The sequence below is a fragment of the Sinohyriopsis cumingii genome, chromosome 7 (genome assembly GCF_028554795.1).
Source record: "Sinohyriopsis cumingii isolate HCF-2022 chromosome 7, ASM2855479v2, whole genome shotgun sequence".
Lineage (NCBI taxonomy): Eukaryota > Metazoa > Mollusca > Bivalvia > Unionida > Unionidae > Sinohyriopsis > Sinohyriopsis cumingii.
The window spans coordinates 115590869-115614963 of record NC_142967.1 but is presented as its reverse complement, the minus strand read 5'-3'; the positions used below and the strand labels follow the sequence as shown (position 1 = coordinate 115614963).

Sequence of the window (24095 nt, the reverse complement as noted above, 5' to 3'; positions counted from 1 at the left end):
CAAATTCATTAACAGGTTGCTTCTAGAACATTCCTAATTTCTACAAAACTAAAGAACTTGAACTCAACATCAGCAAAGATGTTTATCTCTAAGTAATAATTTACTTAATATGCAAACTAAAATCATGAATCATGAACATTTATTAGCTACGTAATATGTTCTTTACAACAACAAAAAAAACCCATGTGATTAGTCAGATAGGCATCTACCCTCAATTACTGACCAGTCTCAACCACGCAATATAGATATACATGACAATAACAGTAAATTCATGTTTTCAGTGAAAAACATTTGTTTCAAATTCAAGAAACTTTTAGGGACTACTTAGCATTGCCAAGCACTTTTCCATTACTTTTTGGAACTAGTATTAAATTCAATCTCTTTTCAAGGTAACTACAAAAATTCATTCACTTTTCGTGAATGTGTGAATCCTGGAGAAAACCTAAAAGAAACAGCAGACAAGTTTGTTTATTTACAGTAGACTGAAAGAGTAGAGCATCATATTTCCTGGGTTTATGACTTGTATAGATCTGGGATAAATCAAACCTATATGCCTGATTGTGATTATTCAAGATATATATACATATTAGTCAATTGTGTGAGTTTATATTGTAAACTGACAATGTGAAGATTTGTCTGTGGATATGTTGACTGCAAAATAAGGCATAAATAGAGTAATAATTTACATATTACCTCCAGGAAAGATTACAGTAATCTCTGCTGAGAATGGACTCCTGCCCTTCTCATTCCAGGAGTACATTCTGTACTTGTAATTTCCTGGGGAAGGCTGGGTGACATTGACAAAACAGATTCCATTACGAAGCCGAATCTGTGTTTCCTTTAGATCTGCAACACTTGAATTTTTCCAGGCCATGTCAGGGTCAGTGGTGGACATGTATTGTATGACAAATGTCTGGAAATGAGATCCATTATATCCAGGTTCAAACTGCAGCTCAATCTGGTTCTCAATAAATTGTGTGAAGTAAAATTTGCTAACCGTCTGAGGAGGGCCTGGAAATGTGAGAAAATTAAACTCCAAATTCACTTAAAATTTAAGCTAAAACATCTAGGAATCTACACAATCATCACATATTTTTAGTTAAACATGCAAGGTATTCTAAAATATCACCAAAATATGTAGGTGAAAAAATCTGTTATTGTTGTTTAGTAGTGTGAAACTATTTATTTTGCCTTTTTTTGTCCCCTTTGGGGTAATATGTAGTTTTATTGTGTGGGTAAAAGTAATTTTAATTATGCAATACTTACCCATGGCTATTGCTTAGCTTTCTTTTTCATGCAGAAAAATCATACTGTCCATTTGATGTGCGTACATCCTGCCTTAGAGCGAAGAATTTTCAGTATGGTGCAATTCCTCATGCATCTCGTTTGTCTCTGGTACGTTATGTGTGAAACAAGCACACTAGCTCATCTTTTTCACAGATGTCTGCTACATCAGGACATCAGAGCAAGGTGGGAGGAAAGCATTTGACATGGGTAAATATTGCATAATTAAAATTAGTTTTACCCCCCAAAAAACTACATTTTAATAACAGGAATAGCTTACCCATGGCTATTGTTTAGCTGAATTTGTCAGTGAGGAGGGTTGGCTGATGCTCTGTTAAACTGATATAAAAAAGAAGAAAATCAAAAACACTCACCATTGGTGGAGAGGTCCATGTTATGGAAGGTTGGTATTTCTCAGGGCTACATGTTGTGCCATAATGATAGGACCCAGAGAAAATATGCCTGCACTTTGTTGTGATAACCAGCGGAGGTAAAAGGAGGAAAAGGTAGTATGGGAATGCCAAGATGTCCTCTGAGTAGGAGTGATTAAGGTAGGCCCATGAAGTAGCAACAGCTTGAACCTCATCTGTTATAAGTTTCATAAAGGAAAGGTCTCAGTCAGTAAGAGATTGGTACGCTCATTTGATTGTGGTGACAATCCATCATCAAATAGTGGTGGCTGAAATGTCTATGGAACCCTTGAGAGGGAGGAAAAGATGCTTCTTCCCCTTTCATTTTCCTTTGGATGCCTTAAGATAGAAACAGAGTGTCCTCACAGAACATAAAAACCTACCTGTATCATCCGCAGCACGGACTCAAATGAGACGAGGGATTTCTGTTGGTAGTGGAGCAATAGAAGGTAATTGATTTTAGGCTAAAACTTATCCTGAACTCTGAGTGTTATGTTCTCTGAGGTGGCCCAGTGCAGGAGGTTCCAGACTTACACACAAAGAGAAGGGGCGTGTGTGCCTCCATGACATCGGAGATAAGCTACGATGGAAGGTGTTGGAGGGTTAGGGTTAGGAGAAGGAGACAATGAAACATAGGCTCCTTGTTCTCCCGATGCACCCATGCAATGCTAGATATACAGCCTTCATTCCTAGGTTGTTTATGTAGAGGGATGATTCGGATGGGGTCCAATGTCTCTGTAGAATTATGCTATCTGGCTCTAAATGAGTGCCCCAACCAGAATCTGACACATCAGCAAACAGACAGGAATGGGATTCGGGTGCATTCATGGGGACTCCAATCATGAATCTGTTGTGATTCATCCACCACTGTGAATGGTGATGAAATGATGGTCCTAGAAAGATCACTGTTGATAGAGAATATTTGTGAGGTTTTCAACTTGTGAGAAAGAGGAACTGAAGAGGCTGATACCAGAAGGGGTTAGGTACAGTCAAGCAGACAAAGAAGTTATTCCTCATAGCATCTCTAACAGGGCTAGGATTCAATCTAACCAATTCAGTGGAACTCGAAGTTCTGGATTGTGAAGAAATTCTCCCCCATAGGTATTGATTGGGATAATAGGAAAGGGGAAAAACCGATTTGATCCCTTATCCTAGTCTGAGCCCGCTGGTTAGACTCCCATATTTATAATGAGGTGGTAGAGGGTGGAGAGGAGGGATCTCAGTCCGAACCCATAACATGAAGAATGTGTGTTGCTGATCCCTCCCATTGGAAGGGTGACACACTACCTCTGACAGGGTGGTGGCAGTGCATCTCCTCCTCCAAGGGAGGAAGCGACATGTTATGGTATAGCTATGCAGTGCATCTCCTCAATGGGAGGCAAAGAAACACTAAGAGGTGTGACCTGCATCTCCTCAATGGGAGGCACCAATACGCCATGAAATGAGGGGTGATCTCCTTTGCTAAGTGGTGAGAGCTGCATCTCCTCAATGAAATGCAGCAACACGCAATGGGATGAGTGGTGCATCTCCTCCGTGGGAGGCAGAGACATGCTGCTACATGGTCGCTGTATTTCCTAAATGGGATGTAGTGACTTGCTGTGAGGGGTATTCTGGTCAGAAGACCCCTTATTTTCAGTAACAGAGAGGCCAGAAAAATCTATGGAAGAAGGAGAATGAAGTTTCTTCTTTCTCTGATAAGTATGGCTGGAATCTGCAAGATTCCAACTTTCTGCTGACCATGATTTACAAACTGTACAATGATTTTTCCATGTACATTTGGAACATCTAATACAGCCTGGATGAGTGTCCCAGGAAGACTTTTTGTGGCCACACTTTCCCACAGACTGTGTTCCAGTTTGAAATTTAGAAGGGCTTGTATTACTCCCTAATACAGTAAATAAATTAAAATATTTGTAATGTCACGTAGAACTCACCTTGTTGGTATGTACCACATATGAAGTACAACACTGTGTCCTCTATAGATGTTGTAAACCATAGCATAAATTTACCAGTCCTTACCTGTGCAAGAAAGTTTTCAGTGTTTTACACAATTTTTATTGAGAAAATGAAATATACATGCATGCAATAACAATGTGAAAAAAATTCAACACATTGAATTATGTGATGTGATGTGATTTGTATTTGTAACGTAGCTTTAACAATTTTTCAGTCATATCACTATGATGTCTGCAATGTGGCAGTTTATAGTGATGTCTAGCACTGGGGCATCATGCCGCAGACATGTAGCATGATGTCCCACCCAGTCACATTATCCTGACACCGGGCCAACCAGTCCTAACACTTAACTTCTTAATGCTGAGCGCCAAGCGAGGCAGCTGTTAGTACCGTTTTTGTAAGTCTTTGGTATGACTCGGCCGGGGATCTAACCCACGACCTCCCGCATCCGAGGCGGACACTCTAACCACTAGGCCACCAGAGCGGTTACACATTGAATTAAATATCTAGTATAAATACTGTATACAACATGGTTCCTGCTGTGTCAATCTAAACTGAAGAACATGTACAGTCTAGTGAGCACACTGTCGTTATTCCTTGCATAAATGACTTACCAGTACCTAAATAAAAAATGACTTTAATAGTAAGCGTAACAGGTGCTGTTATGTATTATTTGATTTAATTTATATTTGATTTAATTTGTTTGTTTGTTAGTTTAATTTTTTTTATATTCCATTACATGCTATTGCAATGTAACTTTTTTTACTGGAATAGAGTTCAGTTCTTTTTTTTATTTTCAAAGTCAACGACTAATAATAGAAACTTTGTATCTAATGCTGACCTAATTCCTGGCCTTGATTCAGAAAAAGTAATGGTTTCTAGTAAACAACTTTTTTAATTTATTGTTTTATTTGGATTTTCTCAGAGTAATATTCATAAAGTGGGATCAAGGCCATATCTGGAGTATGTGTTAAGTAACATGTATCAATTATGTTTTCCAGAGGATTGCCCCACATCTGGGCATCTGTTTTGCATTTTAGAATAATAGTCATTCTTGCCATAACACTTGAGAAGGCAAAGTGTTTTATGTTGTGACCAGTTTTTGGGCTAATTATTTTATTTTTTCATCAAATTATTCGGATTCCAAGAGATTATTTTTCCCTGGAAATACTTGTGCTCTAAATTAATTCTTGGACAAAGACTTGTTGTCTTTACTATTTTTTGTTACTGTTTGAAAGAGCATAAACATGTAACATGAAAACTGGGGGCTCATCCGGGCTATATGAATTTTGGCTACAATATTTCAGATAAAATATTTTTTTGAAATTTAAATTCCTCTAGTTTTTGAAAAAATTAAAAATCCCAAGTATTAATTACATTTTAGAAATCTTTAGTGAAATCAACTTTTTTATACAGTGTCATCAAAAGTGTAGATCATTCTTTCAAATCATAACCAAGAACAATTAGACCTATTGAATAAAGATAAATTTGTTCAACTTGCCAGAAAATATGATCTTTCTGAGGCAAAGGCTTCCTTAAAGAAGCAAGACAAAAAATATTTGGTGGAAAAGAATGTTTTGGATAAAAGTGCTTTGGTTTCAATCAGTAAATCTGTATCAGATTCTGACAGAAAAGTAAAGGAATTAAAATTAAAATACAAGATGGAATTAGAGTTAAGGAAGCTGGAACTTCAGAAAGATAAAGAAGAAAAACAAATACAGTTATAGAAAGAACAAATGCAGTTACAGAAAGAGGAGAAACAAATGCAATTAGATAAGAGAGAGAGAGAGAGAGAGAGAGAGATGCAAATGCAAAGAGAGAAGGAAGAGAGGGAATATAAATTTAGAATAAAATAAATAAGACTGGCAAGTGAAATGCATGTTCCCACTTCACATACAATTTCAAGTTTTGATATTACAAAGAATTTTAGGTTAGTGCTTCTTTTACAGAAAAAGATATAGACAAATATTTTCCTTATTTTGAAGAAGTTGCAAAAATTTTGAAATGACCAAGGGAGCATTGGACTCAATTATTACAGTGTGCACTTTTTGGCAAAGCCTGACATATATATGCATCCCTGTCAGTACAGCAAAGTGGTGACTATGATATGGTTAAGGAATACATCTTAAAGGGTTATGAGTTAGTCCCTGAGGCTTATCGACAAACATTCAGCAAAGATTCAGAAACTATAAAAAAGAACCTGGACAAACCCATGTCAAATTTGCAAGAGATAAAGAGCAGTTATTTGATAGATGGTGTTTAGCCAAGAAAGTTTATCAAGATTATGAAAGTCTTAGACAACTTTTATTACTTGAAGAGTTCAAGGACTGTGTCCATAATGACATATAAACTTATCTTGATGAGTACAGTGTCAAAATCTTGGAAAATGCTGCTCGTGCTGCTGACGAGAATTCCTTAGCTCACAAAGTTTCTTTTGTAAATAAGACTTCCACTCAGCAGTCTTCTGGTATAATTTTTTTTCAGCCTAATACAAGCCCTTCTAAATTTCAAACTGGAACAACTTCTAGAAATCAAGCTTCTGATAAGCTTGATCAAAAATCCTTGTTTCTTCCTATGTGTACCTATTGCAAGAAGAAAGGATACATTAGTTCTGATTGCTACAAATTGAAAAATATGCATCAGAATCAAGACAGACCTATTCCAAATGCTCTTATTTCTAAGAGGTCAAGGTCATGGTCATGTATTGAAAGCAATACATTTGTTGGGTCTCATAAACCCCAGTCTGGTTGTATTATGGATAATTATGAACCATTCATATCGTAGGTTTGAATATCACTCTTGGGTGATTTGGCTAATCCTATCCCTATTAAAATTTTAAGGGACACAGGAGCATCTCAGTTCTTTTATTATCAGGTACTCTGCCTTTTGCTGAGAAGTCTTCTTCTAATAAGAGTGTTCTTATTCAGTGAGTAGAGTACGGCTTTGTTAATGTTCCTCTCCACTGTGTAAATTTGTCATCAGACTTAGTCTCAGGACCCGTGACAGTCAGAAAAGTGTATGCTTTACCTGTTGAGGGCATTCATTTATTACTAGGCAATGACCTAGCTGGAGATTAGGATGTGGTTAAACCACTTGTAACTGACAAGCCTTGTTTGGATCAGAAAGTCAATCCTATTGAAAAAGAAGTCCCTGATTTATACCCAGCTTATGCAGTTACTAGCGCTATGGCAAAGAAAGCTCTTGAGATTGATGTTTATCAGGAAAGTATTCCTTTAGCTGACACATGTATTGGTCAGGCTTTTGAAGAAGTCACTTTTATTTCTTGTTTGGATCAATCAGAAGGTATTGATCACAGTGATCCTCTTCTAACTACTCACTTTCTTTATTCTAATAATGGTGATAAATGACAATCATCAAACAGGAAAAAGATCCTGAGATCTCTTGGTTGTTTCAAAGGGCCATTAATGAAACTGAAGCCACTGAAGTACCTGTTTGTTATTTCATAAAAAATGGGATTCTTATGAGAAAATGGAGACCTCCCGAGGTACCTGCTGGTGATGAGTGGTTAGGGAACTATCAAATTGTAGTTCCAAAATCTTACAGATAGGAAATACATACCCGATAGTCTGGCCCATGAAACTCCTTTGGCTGGTCATTTAGGGATTAATAAAACTTATCACAAGATCCTGAATCACTTCTATTGGCCAAAAATGAAAGGTGAATCAATGTTAATATACATTGTTGTATAATAGTACATGTACTTTAATGTGAAATCAATAAGTATTTGCGGTGTTGGTGAGCACTCCATGCACACAATGCTTTAATAACAAGATGGCCACATATGGGACCATCCAACCGAGTTTGTACTAGCATAGTTGAATGAAACAATCGTTGTTGTCCATGTTTTGTTAACTAAGTAACAACTTCAACTGGTGGTGTAAGTCAATATGAGTCAATATACAAACTATGTTGAGCTATTATCATGTACGCGACCCAGTAAGTTACATGTCCAGGGCTAGTTATCAAATCCAGATTGACAATGCCAGTTCACATAGAAGCAAGTTCATCTCTCATAAAAACACCATGAAAATATTTGAATAGATCAAAATAAGTCAGTCGACTGGTCAGCAACATGGTCTTCTGTAACCTAGTAACTAAAGACCTTTGCCTTAGGGTATTCAATGACTCATGCCTGGTATTCAATGGCCTTTTCCTTTTTTTATACGGCTTTCCACTGCCTTTTTCAAAGCCTGTCCTGATGCAGTTCTGGCAGCCCCTAATGCTGCAATTTCTGAACCAATGGAACTGCTGCTGAAAACAATGCTGGATTTGGTGCAAGGAATGGAAACATTCAACGAGTCTTTTGCATTTGTGTTACCTCTGACTTGGAAAATTTTAATGTTAATGAGGTCATATTATGTTTACCCACATTAAACTGAGTGTCACTGAGATGTGTTTGAGTCAACCATACAGAGACACTCCCAAGTAATTTTGCTGGAGAAAATGTCAATGTGACCCTGCAACTGCAGATCTACCAACCATATTAAGATCATCTAGGTAAGTCAGTTGATTTTTTTCCCCGTACATTTGATGACTTTTCAGTAAGGTGTAGCAAAATATTGTGTACTATTATTGTCAAGTTGGAAAACATGTATTTAAAAAGTTCGGTATTCCAAACTGCACTAGTCTTGTATTGAACAGGAACATCTTCCTTTTGAAAGCTTGGACTAAAATCAATTATTAGTAATTCTGACAGTATATTTATTAATTATTTGCAGCTGCAGTTCATAAAAACACACAGGCTTAGAAATAGTCAGAATTTGACAATCAAGAATGATTCATACTTGTCATAGAATGTCTTTCCAACAATAGTTTTCTTCAGGGCCCCAAGTGACTGAATGGTCTAAAGTGCTCACCATTCTGGATCACTGTTATCTCACTGCTGTCTGCATTGGTTTGAGTCTCAGGCTCGGAGAATGTTGTGATGTGAGAAAGCTTGCCAGTAGCTTCCCGTGGGTCGGTAGTTCTTCCCAGGGTTTTCCAGGGTGCTTCCTCCACCGGTTATATTGGTCGCCATGTATAACCTATCTTGTGCTGAAAAATGGCATTAAACCCTACAACAACAAGAATGTGTCCATGTAGCCTACTTAGATCATTCAGTATGCTATTTTTCAAGAAAATCTGAATTGGCATCCAAGAAGTTATTCCATGACTGAGAAGAAGTGGTTGATGTTGGCCTTACAATACTTTGAAGTGTATGATTGAGCAGCTCCTTCTCCAATTGTTGTGTTCAATGATCACAATCCGCTTCCTTTCATTAGTAAAATGAAAAACAAGCATCAAAGACTGTTAAGATGGAGTCTGATGTTACAGTCATACACTAATGATGTTAGGCACAACAAGGGAAAGGAAAATTTGATTGCAGATGCACTTTTACATGGATAGAAATATGCATATGCACTTTCATTGCATAAAAGAACCACATTGCATTATTCTGGATACACAGTTTATCATTCATTTATATTACTTATACATGTTTCATAAAAATGCTAAAGAAAGTTTTATGGCATAAATCTTTTTCTTTATGAGGGGAGGTGTTGGGTATATCTATATCACATATATTATTAAATAATAACAGTTTTATATGAGTCATTTAGTTAATGACATTTTCATCCATATATATATATTTTTGTAATTATTCTTAACAATCAATAATCATTTATTCTTTTGTTTTTGCACCTGTCAGCCACATACATTTCTGATACTATGAAATCACAAATTTTCTAGTTGTGGTTCAGTCCCTGGATACCTAATAATTTATTGTCCATGAATGTTAATTACATAATATGGATTTCTATAATAATACAAAACTCATATATCCTTACTAAACTAAATTATGACTGTATGCATGCCTATTTCAGAGATCGCTATGTTTTGCTCAATTTGTTTTGCTCTCAGGCATGCTGCTTTTAATTTGCATGATTGTTACATCTTGCACTGTTTTAAATGTACAGTCAGACACTGTGATTTACCTGTATTCTTTTTCAGTAATTTTTTTGTTGTAAATAGATATTATGTCATGTTTACCCTGACCCAGAGTAGCCCAGTTGAAACATGTATAATCAAGGTAATTCTGACAGGCCATTGTTTGATGTCAAACATTGCCGAAGGCTAGCACTAATCCGTTACGTAAGATTGCTGTAGCTAGACGGGGAGAGCCAGACATCGGAGTTGCGAAGTCACAGACAGCCAATTATCACCTAGGTGTCGAAATGTTTTCCAAGATCAAAAGAAGTTGCCTGAAGAAGTGGGAGTGTCTTAACTTCTTTTCCATGCAGATGGACAGACAGGTTGAACTGGCCGCTAAGACGATTGGACAGGGTCACAGTGCCACCCAATCAGAATCGAGATAGGGGAGAGACCTTGATTTGGGTAGAATGATATCCCCGCGTCTTCCGGCAAGAGTTAGTTCGCTGAGAGAAATTACCCAGAGAAGAGGTTAGCGTAACTCCAAATAGCCATTCATTATTGGCGGGAAAATCTTAGAGCGGGAAATTCTAAGTACAGAAAGCTTCAGATAAGGAAGCTTTGAGGGACAGACCAGTTACAGTTTGGTCCCGTAGTCTCAGATAGAGAGATGGAGGAAAGGAGAAGAAGGTGAAGTTGAAGTCTGGGAGCGAAATTGGAGGAGGAGATAGTAGAGAGGGAAAGGAGAAGAAAGGAGAAGTTTAAGTCTGGGAGCAAAATTAGAGGAGGAGATAGTAGAGAGGGAAACAGAGACAAAGGAGGAGTTAGAGGAACGGAAAGAAGGAAGGAATCAGCGGGAAAGAAATAGATGAGTAGATGCAAGGACAGGGGGAAAATTGAACTCACACTGTAAATCACGGGATGAATTAGGCTGTCACTTGGTCGAGGGAAAGACGAATGATTGGAAGTTATCGTTTTAATTAATCGAATTTATTAAATTGTTATTGATTGAATTTTCATCTTCGTGTTCTCTATAATTTAACCGTCGGCATTGCTGACTGGGGGCTCAGAGCTGTAAATCTACATCGTCACTAATTTAACTTTCTAACCTAATGAGCCAGGGTAGAACTTTCATCATAATTTAATTAAATTATATTGGAAGAACCCCACCCCAGTGCGTGCAAACGTCACATGTTACATGATTTGTCAAAAATACTCCAACAAATATTAATCCTTGTGGAAGTGAGCCGCCCCACATCCCATAAAATGCATTTCCAGTCAACCAACCATCCCTGTTTTTCATTATCAAACCAAGCATTTGCATTTATTCCACAGAAAAAAATAAAATAAATAAATAATTTTAAAAAATCCCCAAACTGATTGGTGCATATAATTGAGCTGGTTTAACCCAGTACTAAAAGCACTTAGTACATTATAAGGAGTTTATGGCCAAAACATCAAAAAGCATTCAGTTTAGCTGTTAGCCTAAAAAAATCAAACTTTAAATTAGCCTTAAAATTTAATATTGCTTGATGTTAGACTTAAAAACCAGCACAGTATACAACTTTATTCAGCTGTTCACCCTTAAAGTGCTTGTAGAAATGGTATAAGTATTGTAGTGCTTGTTGCGATGTGTATTTTTTGGTAACTGTTGATACATCTGGTTTCTTTGGTTTGACATAAATAGTTAAACTAAATTTGACTGGTACATTCGGCTCCATATTATTTAGAAGTATCAACCTTGCATTAAGTAAATTTTACAAATGCACGTTTATAATACAGGTTATTTAGAAGACCCAAAATGGCTGATTCCCAGTGTGGTTCATCTTGATATGATGATTTAGTCTAACAAATACTGGCTGAGCAAAAGTTTGGAAGTGTATCAGATTACAGGAAAGTGTTAATGGAGATACCAGTGAGTGATTATGAACCAAACAGTGACGTTAAATATGAATCTGATGTACATACTTTTACAAAAAGAGACAGCATGCTGGTCAACTCCTCATTTCAGTGGTATTTTGAAATTAAATATAGAAAAGGCAGATCAACAAGCCAAATTATAATACAGACAATTTAAAAGATGAGTGCACTTTTCTTTTCTGGTAATAATTTAGCCCTACAAGATCAGGGGCTACAAAACCATTTAACCCTAACAAAAAGTTACAATAAATCTAATAAATAAGAATCTAAAAATGAAATCAAAATGTAAAGATATTTATTTATCAAAATAATAATAATAATAATAATAATAATAATGAGGACTTTGTATAGTGCCTAATCTTTAGAGCTCTAAGTGCTTTACAACATTAGACAACACCTATAAGATAAAACATATATTGATATGATTACAAAAACAAATACCATCAAATCAGAAAACATAAAAAACCATGCTGAGAATATTTAAGGTAGGAAACATTATTAGGTCTTTAAATTTGTTCTCACAGTCGAAATAAGTGAGTCTGAGACCACTCTTGAATGAGATCAATGTGTCTTTGTGTCTAAGTTCAGCGGGCAATTCATTCCATGTTGCTGGGCCCTGGTATGCAAAAGAACGCTGTCCATATGACTTTGTTTACATAGTGGGAATAATGAGTATATGATTGTCAGAAGAGGAGTGTAGGTATCTTGCTGGTGTGTACACACGGGTGAGGTTGGATAGGTATGTTAGACTAAAGTCCAACAGTGAAATGTAGCACAGAGAACAAATTTTGTGGTTGATTCTGGATTAAATGGATAGCCAGTGTAGGGTACAGAACAGCGGGGAGGCATGGTCTGATCATGATACTTTAAGTATGATCCAAGCAGCTGTGTTTTGAACTTTCTGAAGTTTCTGGAGTTGATATTGAGATGAACCAGACAGATCTGAGTTACAATAGTCCAGTCATCTTGAGAGTACTAATGAACACACAAGTGTTTTAGTGGCATCAACTGAAAAATATTTGTGAATTGAGCTGATGCGTGTCAGCTCAAGATAAGCAGCCTTGCATATGTTCATGACATGTTGGTTGCTGATGTTGTTGTTGTGGGGTTTAACGTCATTTTTCAGCACATGATAGGCTATACATGGCGGCCAGTATTAATGGTGGAGGAAGAACCCGGGAAGAACTACTGACCCACGAGAAGCTACTGGAAAGCTTTCTCACATACCCACATGACATGTTGGTGCAATGTGAGAGTACTGTCCAGAGTAACACCTAGATTTTGTACTGATTGTGTGAATTTAATGTTTGTTTTGCTGATATTTATTGTTTGAGGTAAAGGATGTGAATGAGAAAGTCTCTGTATTGTGATCAGCATGGCCTCAGTTTAATCATTATTCATCTGCAGCTTGTTACATATCATCCATGATTTTATATCAGAAATGCACCTCTCTACACCTTGGATGGTAGCATCAACTTCAGTTGGGTGGCTAGATTTTTATATTTGGGTGTCATCAGCGTACAATTGGTGAGACACTGGATGATGATGTATGACACTTGAGAGCGACTGAGTGTATATAATGAAGAGAACAGGTCCAAGAACAGACCCTGTGGAACACCACAACATAGATCAACTGGGCTGGAGTATATTCCATTTGCAGATACAATTTGTGTCCTGTTGACCAAGTAGGACTTGAACCACAGTAAGGCTGCATCATGAATGCCAAATACATGCTGGAGACGGGGAAGTAATATATCATGGTCTATTGTGTCAAATGCTGCAGACAAATCAAGGAGGGTGAGGACTGTAATCCTTCCTCTATCCAACGTAGAGAGAATGTCCTTAACTACTTTTAGAATAGTAGTTTCAGTACTGTGGCAAGGGTGATATGCAGATTGTACATTGCTAAAAAAGACTGTTTGAATTTAGATGAGATACAAGGTGGGATAGAACAACCTTTTCTAAGATTTTTGACATGAATGGGAGATTAGAAACTGGGCGGTGATTCTTAAAATCGTTATGGTCATGTGTTGGTTTCTTCAGCAGAGGCTTTACAATGGCAGTTTTGAAAAATGATGGGAATTCCCTGGATGAGAGAGAGGTATTAATAACATCAGGTAGTGAAGGCAATACTTGATCTAAGCACTCAAGCAGCAGTGATGTTGGTATTGGATCAAGTTCACATGACTTTGGTGCACTCTTGATCACGATTGTACGAACAAAATCCATAGAGACAGGTTCAAATGCTGCTAATATAGTGAGCATTTGTTTCATCTGGCAATATATCTGCATAATATATAATGTTTAACTTCATTTAACTTTTACATGTATTGAGCACATTATTAATTTGATAATACATTCTGCATATGAGAATTTGTCTTGTTCCTTTACTGCCATAGTGTTTCTGCCAACCAGAGCTATACACTTACTTGTGGCATCATATGGGGATTCCCTGATGACCCCTATAAGCATGAATCTTTGGCTTCTAAATATCATATGGTCTTTATCAGTATATGAAAATATTTCTATGTTGGGAACCAACTTTCACAGTCTGCTATCTGAAGTGACATATGCATAGCTAGCTTAGCTGGATGGAAAAAGTTGGAAAACTGTTCTTTATGGCTCTTATGTGCAATTTTCCACATCTCATACTTCTTGTCTCTTTCATATCTCTGTTGCAAAATAAGAGTTTTTACTAACATGAACTCTGCCAAAGTTTCACTTTCTTAAATCAGTGCTTTTCTTTCTACTATGCCAGATTTTTTATTCTTCCACAATGCATATTAGAATTTAAAGTCCATCAATGTCAAAATATGCTTGTTCAGACAAAGGTATTTTAAACAAATACATATGCTTACTTTTTAATTTCTAGATTCTTATTTATGCAATTTATCTTAACCTTTAAGTGCTATACAACTTTGCAGCACAAACACCACACAGAGAAAAGAAATATTCAAGATCATTTTTGGCCTCAGAGTCATACATTGGTATTTCCAGTAGCACTTTCTTAAGCTCCCAAAAAGCTGATATATTTCAAAATTTTAAAATCATTGTCATCATCAGCCAGTATTTGCCAAATGAAATAATCATTTGAAGATGAACTATTTTGGGACTCATCCATCAACATAGTAAGTATCTTAAACAAGCACTTCCTTGATTGATGCAAGGTTAAAACTCTTACAGAATGAGTGTTCCTGGACCCAATGTCCCAATCAAATTTAGTTTAGCGTCCATTTATGTCAAGTTGAAGTATTCAGGTGCAAACAGTTGCCTACGTAAAAAATGATTTCGTGATAAGTGGCACAAAACTCTTGCAACAGCGTTACTTACGTTGTGGAAAGCACTTTAAGGTTAACAGTCAAATAAAAATTGTGTACTATGTAGAGATCATTTTTATATGCTCAACTTTTTCCTAATTTGTTGGAGTTCTCATGGATCACAACATTCCAAGTGTGTAAATTTGTACTAATTTTGGCACGATTTGTAGACTTGTTGGCCCTGGCAGCATTTCTGGCCTCTGTATGTTGATTGGCCACAAGTAAGACCACAAAGAGGGGTCATATGTAATTTTAATTACATCTTCATTTTTTCTGACAATCCCACCTGTGATTTCTAATTTTATTGTTACAGCCCAAACAAGAAGTGATTTTCCTAAAAAAACCTCTCCACTGACAGAATCAAAATAGTTTCAAACACAATCTCTTACAGAAATTTCCTTTTAAATGCCATCCCCAGGGGAATATATGTTTTACCGGAACAGCCTTAAGAAAAAATTGACATAAAGTGCCATAGACTGAAAGTTCTGGTGGTTGAGTGAATTTTTCAATCACTTTCTCCAAAACATGAAAGGTAGATTTGTTCAGTCAAAGTCTATTCTTTCTACTTACAGACTACTTACATGAAACTTATATACACCTCACTTGCACTCTTCAATAGTAATAACATAGTCCCATCTACTTGACCAACCATAATATGCTGCAACTGACCAGTCTTTACTTTCATCAACTTGACCAATCATAATTCATATGCTGCAACTGACCAGTCTTTAATTTCATGAACTTGACCAATCATAATTCATATGCTGCAACTGACCAGTCTTTAATTTCATCAACTTGACCAATCATAATTCATATGCTGCAACTGACCAGTCTTTAATTTCATCAACTTGACCAATCATAATTCATATGCTGCAACTGACCAGTCTTAAATTTCATCAACTTGACCAATCATAATTCATATGCTGCAACTGACCAGTCTTTAATTTCATGAACTTGACCAATCATAATTCATATGCTGCAACTGACCAGTCTTTAATTTCATCAACTTGACCAATCATAATTCATATGCTGCAACTGACCAGTCTTTAATTTCATCAACTTGACCAATCATAATTCATATGCTGCAACTGACCAGTCTTAAATTTCATCAAATTGACCAATCATAATTCATATGCTGCAACTGATCAGTCTTAAATTCAGTCTTCAAGCAACACACCTTTTGGAACCATAAGGAGACAACGACATTTCAAATCTGTCATCTGGATAATTAGTTTTAAATCAACTAGGGATTATATATGTCTGTATGACTGGTTAATCTGCAATCTACTGTGGTATATCACAGCCTAGATGGAACATACCTTGGTAAAATCTGGCTTCATTTTTTATGATTGGTACTTTTATAGCTCTGCATGATACTTTATGCTCCCATAAACAGTATTATAATGAAGGAACAATGTATATTGTTTAAATATACAACTGTACAACATAACAGCTTCAATTTTACAGGGTTTATTCTAGGATATGTTTTTGTGGGATTCAAATTAATTTCTTTAAACAATGCATCCAAAAATTAACAGTGCGAAAATTTATGCACGGTATTATTAAACCCTATTTTTATTTCTTCATTAAATCTCTCCTATATTCTGACACACCTCCTTGTTTTTTAATTGGGGTAGAGAGGATTTTTCCCCTAAATAACCCTGGTTTATTAGGTCACAAGCAATAAAATAAAACTCCATCCAAGGACTCAGAAAAATAATTCCAACCATACTGAGTTAACAAAGTTTTACTGCATTTTTGTGTAATCAGGAAAATATGAGATTCTTATTTTCTAAAATGTTAGTCCATAATGAATCCTTATCTATACTCAATTTAGCTTGATAACGTTTATTCTAATACATAGATAAAATAGCCAAGAACCCTCCCCAAAACCTGGAAGATTTGCATGTTTGCTTTACCTTGCACAACGAGTCTTGGTTTAGTAGAAGAAACTGGTATAATAGGGTCAGTGTTGTATGCCTGGCAGTAGATCATCTCATTGTGGTCGATGTTAGTAAAGTTAATGGTCAGACTGGCTCCATTGCCTCTCTTTTGAGACCCTAAATACCAGTCTATGGTGGGAGCGGGTCTACTGGTTCCTGTTACACAGGTCAAGGTCACTGGCTCTGCTGAGGTCACTATCAGTGTTTCTGTGATGTTATGGTTATTCTGTTGCAACACTGCTTCTGTTACTCTTACTGAAAAAGGCATATAAAAAAAACAACTGTAACTACAATAAGATGCCCACAATAAAGTCACTTCTAAAACATTTAATCAAAATCTTAACACACTGTATACAAGAACAATGCTGCAGTCAAGCGTATATATGCATCGCTTCCCACCAATGTCAGCTTGACAATTAAATCTCACATCCAGCATTTTCAACTCTTCACTGTTGGATGCATACCTTTTACAATAGAATGACCACAGAAAATGAACAACCAGTAACAGATACTAGAGGGAAAGACCTTGCAAACACATGCAAGACTATGTGTCCAAGAATTATGGGTTTATTGGATACCTTAAATATTTCTTCAAAACCTGTGCATTTATGAACACATTTACTTAAGGTTTCTTTACTTTTGTTTATCATCATTATATTTGTAAAGAGGCTCAAGTGGGCCTTATATCACTCACCATCTGACAGGTCTGGTTTTCAGAAATCATTCTAAAAAGTGTCAGGAGTCTATGCTCTTAAAATATGTAACAGAAAAGAGTGAAAAGCAACAAGCTTTGTAAAGTTCAACAAATAATTTATTGCTCAAGAATGCAAAGTGAACCTGAAAAAACGAATTTATGGTATTGCAAATTAAATCCTAAAATAATCATAGAATTACAGACACAAGTCCTAATAATATAAGTTCTGAATAAACTTTAGCAGAAATCCAAATTAAGTCCAACACTGAAAATGGTGATGTGCCTGTTATAACCTATATAATTCTGATTTGCCAACAGTCTTTAGTTGAAACACAGCAATATAATTTCCAAGTTTGAATTCACTATAAGTACCAGTGATGTCTCTGTCCAAGAATATTATGCTTTATGAGCATTCTGCATTTCCAGAGCAAATAATCACTGAATTAAATAATCTGAAGTGTAGCAAGGCATCTTTGCTGACTTTGTAAATAGTTCCCAAAGCTAGCCTGTTAAGTGATAGAGGTCACACTAGGTCAGTGTGTTTGTCTAATGGTGCTGTAAAATGGAGAGATGATCTGATAAGGACAGAGGCTGACTAGTGTGTGTTCTCTAGGCAGTGATACTGTTATAGGCTTCAGATGTAAGGTTAATGACCTTGTGATCTTGGGAAAGATTGTAATGTCACTGTCATGAACAGTTATAGGGAGGATGGAAAAATCTGAGAAAATCTGGAAGTTAAGTTAGTCTAAGAGAGTCCATTGTAAGATCTAGACCGGGTTGCATGCTACACAAGAAATAAATTCCATTCCAAATGAACTTCAGGACACAACAATAATACAAAATTGATTTTGCTAGATCTTAAAGCACAAATGAATAAAATTTCCAGTAATATAGTCAACTACTTGGCCTCAGGTCACAATTAACAGTTTCTAAACAAAGACTTTACCTAATGGAAAATAACTCTGTAGAAAGTTCTTAATGTTTACAAAATAAAATGTTAGTTCTTATTAGAAAGCCTGTTACTAAAATTATAATATATAACCTGGACTATGTCAGGTACACCAGGTAAATTGTAGGGGAATTCCAATAACCTAGACCTAGACCCAAATAAAATATTCGCTTCTATTAATAATGATCCAGGGCCCGGAGTGGCCAAGTGGTCTAACGCGCTCTCCATTACAGATCACTGCCATCTCACCTCTGTCTGTGTGGGTTCAAGTCTTGGATTCAGCCAATGTGTGTATGTGAGAAAGCTTGCCAGTAGCTTCTTGTGGGTCAGTGGTTCTTTCCGGGGTTTTCCTGGGTTCTTCCTCCACCATTAATACTGGCCGCCATTTATAGCCTATCATGTGCTGAAAAATGGCATTAAACCCTACTACAACATCAACAATTAATAATGATCCTGATATTAAACCCATACATGTAGAGAATATTGTAGCTATGTATTAGTTGTTTACAGAATTAAAAATTAATAATTCAGGTCAAGTAGAAAATAAACTTGATTTTGGACAAGGTTGAGTCTAGGACTGTGCTGAATAGGTGATCATCACTATTCATCTGAATAAAATAATTGGACCAACTATTTGGCTGAATAGGAATATGAATAGTGTACAAAATAGGACGACCAACAACATTCAAAATTTCAAATGTAAGCAAAAGTTTCAGTTCAGTAAATTTAATACATAAACTAAAAGTAAACAGTTAACTGCATGTAATTTTTGCATCCTTCTGCCAGTCTGTGTGAACTAGGAATTGACCAGCTCAAGCTTCAAATGCTGAACCTTAACATTCAGTCACTGTATACAAAGAATGAGACTAGTGACACTGCGATACCCTGGTCCAGGTGGTAGGCAACGCCTGGCTGCAACCACAGCATATATTATGTTAATGAGAGATTTACTTCAGTCCTGACCGCTCTGGTGGCCTAGTGGTTAAAGCGTCCGCCTCGAAAGTGGGAGGTCGTGGGTTAGAACTCCAGCCAAGTCATACCAAAGACTTACAAAAATGGCGCTAACAGCTGCCTCGCTTGGTGCTCAGCATTAAGAGGTTAGTGTTAGGACTGGTCAGCCTGGTGTCAAGATAATGTGACTGGGTGGGAAATCATGCTATGTGTCTGTGGCATGATGCCCCAGTGCTAGACATCACTATAAACTGCCACATTGCAGACATCGTAGCGATATGACTGAAAAATTGTTAAAGCTACATTAAAAATCTTAATCACAAACACACATGCTTTAGTCCACTCACTGTAGCAGCCACATATGCAGAAACAGATGTCACATAACCACTATTTATATTCAGTCCGACCGCTACTATTCGGCCGAATACCGAATATCTATTTGGCCCACTATTCAGCCATGAAGCGAACATTCGATACAGCCCTAGTTGAGTCCAACTTGCAATGTTACATTACAATAGCATATAATGAAATCAAAAATAGGAAAAACAAACAAACAATGCAAATTAAATTTACATGAAAAAGTATACCATATATACTTATAAGTCAACTCAACACTAGGGTGAACCCAACCACTTTTAAGGACTACAAAAAGCCAATTTCTCTTTGACTCTCCTACAAGTCTTAAAAAACAAACAATGAAAGTTAAGTCCAGATTTTTGTTATTTACAGTATCCTATAAATGTCACTATTTAATGTTACCTGGTACAAACCTCAAGAATTCTTTCTCATTATCTGATAAGTTCTGAAATCCTCCATTTTTGTATAGTCATCGTAAATCATCATGGACTAGTCAGTGTAAATCTTGTCAGATTCCATTTCCTTGGCTTCACTGTCATATGCTGGTACTTATTTAGGGACTGAGCATGGCCTCTGTAAGTAACACTTTGATCATATAGTCTGTGGAATGTATTAAAGGTTGCAACTGAACATGTGTCAACTGTGTGGCAAGATGACAGGGAATTCAAATAACCACCTCCTGTTGTTTGACACTGAACAAGATGAAACTTGCAGGTTCATCCAAGGGTTAGCATGTGGGAAAATAAAGAGGGTGCTGCCTGTACAAGCTAAAAGGGATTAAGGTCAAACATTCACTGGAAGATGTAGAGCTCTATTTGTCACTGAACAAGTACAGTTACTAAATTTGTGGTTGGATCAAAAGGTTGTCAACTTGAAACCATGTGATTAAATGCCAAGGGCTTATCAGGACATGGGCACTGGCAGAAAACTTGGGAAATATCACTTTGAAATTAAAAATCAAACTTATGAAAAAGGAAAATAAACTTAAATCAAAACAGATTTTGCATCAAACACAGTGTTTATAGAGCAAAACACAAATAGTAATACAAATACATGCTGTTTGGACTTTCACGAAAATGGTAGCAATATACCTGCTAGTAAACACCCACAGTAAAGAACATAGATGGACTCTTCACTTTGCGGTGGGTAATATTTAATTTACCTGTAATATTTTAAAATCCAAATAACTGTAGATACAGTTATTGTGTAGTGAATAGTCATGCAACGGTTAAAGAGTATGTGCAATATACACCTATTTAAATGAGAATAGTGGAATAAAAACGTAAAAATATTTTAAATTCACAGTATGCCTGTGTACTGCAAATAATAAGTATTTCTAACATTACTCCTAGATTAATCACATTTTTTATGTTACGCTTATAAGATGACCCTTACTCTGCATGAATAACACTTTTTGTAAAAGGGTTGACTTATAAGCGAGGTTATTGGGTATGTTGGCAGTCAGATGTACACATTTGAGATCAGATGACCGCAATTTTCATTCAGAAGCAGCTGCATACTGCTTGAATGAAAAACCCATGTAGATATATCTAGCCATACAAGGAGTTTAAGGATAGTCACCAAGGCAACCATATGAGTTTGTTTTTTTAACTTTTTGTTCCCATTCTAGGACAGACATAAGAAAAGAGGAACTCTCCGAACAGGTAGCCATGTTTTAACAACCATGCTACTGTAGTTGACATATTATAATTCTTATTAGCACATTCAAATTTTGGACCAACTAGACATCACAAAAGTCTTCTTGTGGAAACCCACTTCTTTTATGACTTTCTCTTTTCGAGGAGTAACAATAATAAAAAGTTTAAAGATGGCTGCCATGTTGGTCATATCAGATTGGCACCATTTTCATTTATGATAGACTAAATATAATAAGAAATCTCAGCCATCTAAGAGAAGTAAGAACAACAAAAGTTTCAAGATGGCCATTGTGACGGCCATATTAGAAATCAGATCAGCACCATTTTCATTCATGACCAACTAAACATAAAATGTCTTTCAGTGAAAATTTCATGCTGATATGACCATTCATTCAGGAGTAGTGATATCAATATTTTCCAGTAGGTCACTTTGGTAGCAATAATGGATGTCCCAGCAGCATCTATGTTTAGGACCAAATAAACAACAATAGGAAGTCATTAGAAAAACCTACGTAAATACTGCAATCCATTCAGGAGTATCAAAAAGGATTTTCATGCTGGATGTGCCAGCAGCAGCCTTTTCATTTAGGACCAACCAGACATAATAAAAAAGTCTTCTGGTCAAAATCCCTCGGTAATTACTCTTCATTGAGAAGTATCAATAACAAGGTTTTAAATATGGCCATTATGGAAGCCATATTGGGCATCAAATAACTCCCATTTTAATATAGGACCAATAATAAGTCATTATGTAAAAACCCTATATTGATATGACCATCCATGCAGTAGCTATAACAAAATTTTCGAGATGGCCATTGTGGTAGTGGTACTGGATGTCCAAGTGGCACCATTTTCATTTAGGACCAAATAGTAAATGGAATGATTATGTGAGGAAAGTTTTAAGGCAATCCTCTAAGTACTTAAGTGGGAGTATCAACGACAAACTTGTAAATACATACAGGCAAATGACAGACAACAACAGACCCATCCCAAAAGCTTCTTGGGTCTATCAACAGTGGAGCTAAAAATATAGAATTTTAAACAAAATATCTTGTAAACAATTGCCTATTGACAGGTATTTTTTATCATCTAATCAATTAGATACAAGGCCAGCAATATTTGATCCACCATATGGTACTAGCTTAAAACAAAACAGCTAGCAACTTCCATTATTATACACAAAAAATGTGGTCCAATGAAATTTTTACACGATCTGCTGAGCATATGGTCTTAAACCTGTACTGAAATAAAAGAAAATGTAATACTTGCCACTATTGCATAACTAACCAATTTTCATGCTGAAAACTCACTCTCTGTTTGTTGTGAATACATCCTCCCACAGAGTGGAAAAAGTCACAATGACCTTTTGCACTCCACTCTCTTATTTTCCACACCACTCTATATATCACGTGGGGTTATATGCAGAAAGTAAATAGTATTTGTCATCTTTTCGCAGGTGACAATTACACAAGACAACAGTGGGATGGGAGAAATGCATTCGGCAATAGCAGAAAGTAAGTATTGCATAATTAAAGTTACGTTTACCACAAAAAACTACATTTTAATGGCAGCCATTACTTATCTTGCAGCTATTGTGTAACTGAATTGTTCAGTTAGTTGGGTAGTCTGATGCTCTAGTCAAACTGATCAAAATCAGAGAAATTGAATTGCACTAACCATAGAGGGAGAGATCCATATACAGAAGGTTGCTGTTTCTACGTTTCTCCATATTGTGTCATAGCAATGGGCCCCAGAGAGAAACACAAATGTGAAATGTGTTGTAGTGCTCTACCTACCTAATGGGAGGGAGTATCCCACTGATGTGGAGATCAACCTCCCTAATGGGAAGGCACAACCCATGGTAGCAGTGCTCCACCGCCCTAATGGGAGGGCGCAGCCCGCTGTCAAACTGTTCTAACAGAAGGGTGAAACCTGCCATTTCTGTGCGCAACCTACCTAATGGGAGGGTACAACCCACAAAAAAACAGAGGCAGCCAGTGTCAATAAACAAGGCATGAATCTTGCTTCTTTGTCTTGCAGTAGTTAGAGTGAGTAGGAACACAGTAAGGTGCAAGGTTTGGAAAGGAAGCTTCACTCAATGGTTCACACAGGGCTTGGTTAATGACCATAAGAAGCAGGATTCCATCTGCGCATAAGAAAGAGGGAGAGAGGTCTCTGGAACCCAGAACACTAGACAAGTTCATCAAGGTGACAAAAGCTGGATAGCCCTTGAGAGTAGATACTTTTGGTTTTAAAAAGGAACAAAAGGAAATCAGCAATGAAGTTGAGGGGGCAGAGAGGATCAACATGCTCCTACAGCACCAAACACAGATTAGATTCTCCACCAGGTATCATAGACCTTGGCAGAAGAAGCTCTCTTGGCCTGAATGACACCACTGTCAACTTGGCCTAAACATCTGTTCTGGCAGAGATAATGCAGAGATGAGCCAGGCAAGGAGGTGGAGAATGTGTGACTGTTGTGGAGGAGGGATACCTGGTGTAGTGACAGAGATCCCTCCTGTGAGGTAGATACCTGAGTTAATTGATAAACAGATTCAGAAGATCAATGGACATGATTGCTGGGGCCACAATGAGGCAATAAGAATGATCCAAGCAGAGAAGTTCAGACTTATTGCAGAACTTGTGGTAGCAATCAGAAGGGTGGGAAGGCACACATGAATAATTTATCCCATAGGAAGTTGAATGCAATGACTGCCCATACTATCTG

General features: G+C 36.7%; 1 protein-coding gene across 1 annotated transcript in view; it reads right to left on the bottom strand.

The window, feature by feature from the left end:
• LOC149795971 (uncharacterized) overlaps window positions 1–24095 on the bottom strand; it is a 95299-nt gene that overhangs the window by 39450 nt on the left and 31754 nt on the right. The window contains exons 6-7 of the mRNA XM_089963905.1: window positions 16735–17013; window positions 694–1011 (exon numbers count right to left, since the gene is read on the bottom strand). Coding sequence (XP_089820031.1) covers window positions 694–1011; window positions 16735–17013 — 597 coding nt within the window. The remainder of the gene's footprint in view (window positions 1–693; window positions 1012–16734; window positions 17014–24095) is intronic.